At 42.4% G+C, this 6,863-nt stretch overlaps 1 protein-coding gene across 1 annotated transcript; it reads left to right on the forward strand.

Annotated features, from left to right (window-relative positions):
* Window positions 1–5,319: 5,319 nt before the first annotated feature.
* Window positions 5,320–5,673, forward strand: LOC138886122 (uncharacterized). The gene has a single exon (XM_070167156.1). The coding sequence runs from the start codon at window positions 5,320–5,322 to the stop codon at window positions 5,671–5,673; it is 354 nt and encodes a 117-aa protein (XP_070023257.1).
* The last annotated feature ends 1,190 nt before the right edge of the window (window positions 5,674–6,863 follow it).

Raw genomic sequence — 6,863 nt, forward strand, 5'->3', positions numbered from 1 at the left:
AACTCAGTCTTTATTACCCGTTTTGATGCATATAAAAAATGTTATTTTGGGCTGAGAACCCTATTTTTTTACTGATAGCCCGAGTGGCTTGAGAGGTTTATGACTGAACGAGGCCGAGGGCATGTTCTTGTGAGAATATTTATGGGATTGGGCTGCACGCCGCAGCAGGTTGTTTTTTTTTCATGATTTTGTGAGGCCGAGGGCCTAATTAATTTATGCCACAAGATGGCTTGTTATGAGGCAGAGGGCCTGATTGATTTTGCCATGGGGTGGCTTGTTATAGAGCTTGGTCTATAGGAGCCCCTCAAATCTGTACACCCCCAATGAGCGCGGGTACCCTGAGTGACTGATATGATGTTGCCCGAGGGGTTGTTCTTGATTCATGTTGTGCCCAAGGTGCTCGTTACGAGTGATTGTTAGGTTGCCCGAGGGGCTGATTCTGAGTGATGTTATGCTCGAGGGGCGGTTTATGATACAGGTTTTGCCTGAGGGGTTGTTTATGATTTTCATCACTTTTACTCTATATTTCATTGAACCTCTATTGAAACTATTGAAAAATATCTTCAAATGATTTTTTACTGAAATTGGATTTCAAACGAGATGATTTGACTTATATACTGATTTAAAAGCATGTTGTACTTACTGAGATTTCATGATGTGGATTTATGTGTTTCTCATTGCTCAGTCTTTATTTACATTTATTACTTACTGAGTTGGCGTACTCACATTACTCCCTACACCTTGTGTGCAGATCCAGGGGTTGCAGGACGTGATAGCGGGCGTTGATCTTTCATCTGTCGCGAATATCCGAAGTTGGCAAGGTAGATGCATGGCGATCGCAGCCTTGCTCTTCTCCCTCTTATCTTCCTTAAACTATATTAGTGTTTTCCAGAATGTAATAGTCTTAGTTGTTATAGGATAGTCCTTGGTAGATGCTCGTGACTTGTGACACCCTGATGTCGGGCTTTTGTTTCTTTCCGCACCTTATTGTTTAGACTTATGCTATGAAGTTTTATTATTTAAAAACTTAAAAGCATCTTTATTATGAAATGTCGAAGTATGGTGGGAATGTTTCGGCTGGCATAGTTCCATGATAGGCGCCATCACGACCGGGTTGGTATTGGGGTCGTGACATGTAAAGCCTCGAAAAATTTTGCTAAGTAATTTAAGATTTTGTGGTGCCAAGGTAGGCTAATTATTTTATCTCGCATGCAAATGAGGATTCATGATATAATGGATATCAATTGGATATGTTAATAAGCGTATAAGTCACATTATAAGTGATTTGGGGTCTAATGAGAGGCCTAAGTCTAAGCCAAGTTGGAAAATTTTCATAATAGACTAAAGTTGTAAATAAGTACGCACAAGACCTCATTTTGGACCATCATATATCTATTTAAGGTGTTGTGCGATTCAGAACCTATCAAATTAAAGCTATTTGAGTCTAGTTTTCAATGCATCAAACCGTTTGTCATTTGGAAGTGTATACAGAAAGTTATGACCATTTTGCCAGACCTGTGTCAGACGCGCGTTCGCTGCGTAGCCGCAGGAAAACTGAAAGTTTCTGCCTCCGAATGCGCCCAGAGTGGGGTACGAGCGCGGCCACCACGTCCTAGTCGCGATTTGACCGTGTTCGCGCGCCTAGCATCCCTATAAATACCCCAAGACCGGGTATGGAGAGTCCCTAAGTCATTTTTCTGAGCTAGGGCTTGCTTTATCAAGGGGAATCCGTCCCATACTTCCCTCCTATGATCCAAGGTAATGTTTTTGGAGTATTTTGAGTTGATTGCTACTCCCAAAACACTTATATTAACAAGGATTGATCTTGAAAATCCATAGATTCCCATTCAAATCCCTAAATTGATCAAGAACTCTACAAGTGGGGATTCTCAAGATTCTTACTACAAGAGATATGTCTATCATCTCTAACTACTCTATGGTGATTATTTATGTATGATATATACGCTATAACTCATGGGATCATGATTGGAAGCCATAGGTGCCTAACCTAGGTTGTGTAGGTGTTGTAGAGATTGTGAGATTGGTTATTAAGGTATGATTCTTGGGTGTAATAGTATGATGTATACATGCATGTACAAATTAGGTTTGTGGGAAGATTGTTGAATATAAATATGTAAAGATTGTGCTGGGGAATGAAGGAAATCTTGTAAAAGAGATTTGAAATCAAGATGCTCAACTAGTATTTGATAAAATGCTCAAATGAGCTGAAACCATGAATACCCTCCTAATTTGTGTTCAATTTTGTTATGTCTCAAGTAGATTGGGATTGCTAGAATTTCTGGAACGTCGTAGTAAATTAAGGAAAGCTTAAACAAGGTATGAATGGATAAAACCCCCTTCTTTTAGAAATTGAGCCTTCATGGTGCTCGTGCAAATGTTGTAAGCCCGGAATTCGATTGATGTGGTACTGGTTATGTCAAATAAATTGATGTTGTGAAAATGTATGTGGAAGATGCTTCTCCATGTGTTTAGTGTGTTATTCTTTGTAGATTGAGTATGTGTAGAAAAACATGAGCTATGCGCTAAATGCCCAAATGTCAAGTCAAGGTTACATTGTGATTAATATGCCGAACTAGCTGAATTTCTCTCTATGTTTATAACTTAAATTGCTTTTGTATGTGCCTATGATCCTAAATGTCAAGATAAATGTTGAAAATGGGAATAATACGAAATGTGAGTTATGGAATGTGGTAATTGTGGCCCCAAGTGTCGAGAAACTAATTCATGTGAATCCAAAGATTGAAGTGAGATGATTAACGGAAAAGGGTAACGTCTTGGTAAGACGGCTTAGCCGATCGGGCCGTAATCAGACGCCATGTTATACATACATGGTGGTACTGTATTGATAATTGAAACTGAAAAGTGAGAAAGAAATAAGAGTAACGTCTTGGTAAGACGGCTTAGCCGATCGGGCCGTGATCGGACTCCGCTCAAGGAAGCGGTGGTAATGTGGATGATGATGCAACAATAAGGAATGCCCCAACCAAAAATTTCAGAAATTATGTGAAAACTATGTGAACCTCTTATATTATTGATGTGATACTTATTTGAAGCTTTGTTGTCATTATGATTTATTTTACTCTTATATGGTTGTTCTTTCTAACTAGACGGTGTTTAGTTATACATACTAGTACTACTCCATGGTACTAACGTCCCTTTTTCTAGAGGCGCTACATTTTTTAAATGAATGTAGGTGGCTCCATAGCGGATAGTGCCGATCGCACGTAGCGGAGCATCCTCCTCTCAAAGTCTTGGTGAGCCCCTTTCTCCTTCAAAGGGGTTGTGTTGTACATCTTTTGCTATAGAAATCCACTTTTGAGGTATAGCCGGGGCCTTGTTGCCGTCATTTTCATACTTGTCTTTTGCATCCTTAGAGGCTCCGTAGACATATGTGTGGGTTAAGTACGGGTGTTGGATGGGTCTACGAACTATGTTGTAATTCTAGCTCTCGCTTCTCTAAAGTGTAATTGTATGGAATCTTGGAAACTTAACTACAGTTTAAGGTTGTGATATAAAATGAACTAATTGTGTTGAATGTACTATCCTTCCTATTGTCTAAATAAATGAAATCATGGTTTCCTTATTCATATTGAGATAGTTAGAAAGTGTTTGATAAGTCTTGCTCAGTTGGGTTCACTCGATTGAGCGTCGGTCGCGCCTCCCGAGATTGGGGCATGACAAACTTGGTATCAGAGCCTAAGGTTTTAAGGTGTCCTAGGATGTCTCGGAGCTGTGCCTAGTAGAGTCCTTCTTATCGGTGTATAGTCGACCATATCTATAAGTTGGAGGCTACTTGGGCATTTAGGAATAACACCCTTCTTTGATATTCTGGATCGTGCGGTACAACTTGTTATAAAACTATTCCCTCTCTAATTGGTGCATTGTTCCATCTTTCAGTAAATGGCACCTAAGAAGAAAGCGAGAACTGGTCAAGAAGCCAATGCCACATCATGAGTGGCTGATGATTCATTGCTTGACACTACGGGTGAGGGCAGTCGCCCTGCTATCACCCTGCCTGGTTTTTTTATTCCAGAGCAGACTACCCCAGTTCCTACACCTACGGAGGTACTACTATCCCTCTCATTGATACTCTTATTCCACCTCTAGCCCCAGCTTCCGGTTTTGGTATTTCTGATGGGGATCTTAGGGGAGCTATCCAGATGTTGACGCAGCTAGTGGCCTCTCAGGCCTAGAGGTCAAATGTTGCGCCTAGTTCATCCAGCCAGTAAGGGGATTCCACCAATTCCAGGGTGAACAGATTTCTTCAGTTAGACCCTCCAGTATTTACGGGTGCCAATCCAAAAAAAGACCCTCAGGATTTTATTGATGAGATGCACAAGACCCTCAAGGTTATGCATGCAACTGAGATAGAGGGAGCAGAGTTGACTGCCTACCATCTGAAAGGGGTGTCATATTCATGGTTTGAGTTGTGGGAAGATTCCCGTGAGGAGGGGAGCCCTCCGGCGAGGTGGAGCGGGTTTGCTGATGCCTTTATAGATCATTTCCTGCCTGTCGAGACAAGGGCAGCCCGAGCAGCAGAGTTTGAGAATCTGAAACAGGGTAGCAGAAGTGTGTGGGAGTACCATATAGAGTTTGCTTGCCTGTATAAATATGCTATTCATATGTTGCCCACAATGGGGGCTAGGGTGCATCGGTTTGTTCAAGCTCTCAATCCTTTAACTATTAATGAGGCTTCTACAACTGCATTGAATTCTGACATGAATTATGGGAAGATGGTAGCATTTGCTCAGGCCATAAAGAATCATAAATTAAAGAACAGAATGGAGAGAGAGAGAGGGCAACAGAAAGACCCGGTCTACGGGCAACATGGATGAGTCATTCGGTGGGGGAAGATTAGCTTTTAGGGGAGAATCATCAGGTCCATCCCAGTCTGTTGAATAGTCTTCAGCCAATGCACCGCCATCAGGGCCCAGCCAACAACAGTAGTGGAGTTGTTCCAGGCCCAGTCAGGGCAACAGAGGATCCTATCAGCAGGGTCGGTCAGGAGAGAGATCCCAACAGCAGCAGAGGTCTCTGTGCCCCAAGTGCGGGAAGATGCACTTAGGGGTTTTCTACTTGGAGTTACCCGTATGTTATGGATACAGGATGAGGGGCCATATTCAGAGGCATTGTCATACATCCCACCAAGGAGCGGGTAGGGGCACAACACAGTCATCAAGTCCAACAACTACTACATCCTCAGCCCTCTCTCCAGCTCGAGGTGCCCCAGCACCCGCAGGGTATGGTGTAGCTAGGGGTGGTGCGTAGAGTTCAGGAGGACCCAGTCGGTTCTATGCTATGAGTGGTTTCCAGACTGTAGAGGCTTCTCTAGATGTTGTTACAGGTATTCTGACTGTCCAATCTCATGATGTGTATGCACTTATTGACCCCAGTTCCACCTTGTCCTATGTTACCCCTTTTGTTGCTATGGAATTTGGGATAGAATCGTATCAGCTTCATGATCCATTTTCGGTGTCTACTCCAGTGGGTGAGTCTATTACAGTTGCTCGAGTTTATAGAGGTTGTGTTGTTATGGTACAGGGTAGGGATACCACGGCCGATCTTATTGAATTAGGGATGGTCGATTTTGATGTAATAATGGGAATAGATTGGCTTTATTCATGCTTTGCCAAACTTGATTGTTGGACTTGAACTATAAGGCTTGAATTTCCTAATGAGCCCATTGTTGAATGGAAGGGAGATAATGTAGTGCCTAAAGGTCGGTTTATTTCTTAACTTAAGGCCACAAAGATGATCAAGAAGGGGTGTATCTATCATTTAGTTCGGGCTACGGACACCAATGTCGAGGCGCCTAGCCTTGAGTCCGTGCCAGTTGTGAAAGAGTTTCCGGATGTCTTTCCAGATGAACTCCAGGAATTCCTCCATACAAGGAGATTGATTTTGGGATCGATGTGATGCCAGCCACGGAGCCTATATCAATTCCACCTTACAGAATGGCACCGACAGAATTGAAAGAGCTAAAGGAACAATTGAAGGATTTGCTAGAAAAGGGTTTCACCTGGCCGAGTGTGTCACCATGGGGCACACTGGTCTTGTTTGTAAGGAAGAAAGATGGGTCGGTACGGATGTGTATTGACTATCGGCAACTCAACAAGGTCACAATCAAAAATAAATATCCTCTGCCAAGGATAGATGACTTGTTTGATAAATTTCAAGGTGCTACGTGTTTCTCAAAAATTGACTTGCGGTATGGGTATCATCAATTGAAGATAAGGGAACAGGATATTCCAAAAATAGCTTTCAGGACTCGGTATGGGCACTTTGAATTTATGGTGATGTCTTTTGGGCTAACAAATGCCCCGGCAGCTTTCATGGATCTTATGAACCGAGTCTTCAAGCCTTTTCTAGACTCCTTTGTGATAGTATTCATTGACGATATTCTTGTATATTCCCGAAGTCGAGAAAATCATGCTAACCATCTCAGGGCAGTTCTTCAGACTCTTCAGCAACATCAACTGTATGCAAAATTTTCGAAATGCGAATTCTCGCTTGAATCCGTTGCATTCTTGGGTCATGTAATCTCTAGGGAAGGAATTATGGTTGATCCTCAAAAGATTGCAGTAGTGAGGAATTGGCCCAGACCTACCACTCCAACAGATATTCGTAGTTTCTTGGGTTTGGCCGGATACTACAAGAGATTTGTGGAGGGGTTTTCTACTCTTACCTCTCCATTGACTAAATTGACCCAGAAAGTAGTTAAATTCCAATGGTCCGATGCTTGTGAAAGGAGTTTCCAAGAATTGAAATCAAGACTGACTACAGCGCCGGTATTAACCCTGCCAGAGGGTACAGAGGAATTTGTGGTGTATTGCGATGCTTCA

Source organism: Nicotiana sylvestris, chromosome 2, assembly GCF_000393655.2.
Source record: "Nicotiana sylvestris chromosome 2, ASM39365v2, whole genome shotgun sequence".
In the NCBI taxonomy this organism is placed as follows: domain Eukaryota; kingdom Viridiplantae; phylum Streptophyta; class Magnoliopsida; order Solanales; family Solanaceae; genus Nicotiana; species Nicotiana sylvestris.

What these genes read in the sequence shown, in the direction of transcription:
- LOC138886122 (XM_070167156.1), top strand. Translation starts at nt 5,320, where the DNA reads ATGAGTGGTTTCCAGACTGTAGAGGCTTCTCTAGATGTTGTTACAGGT.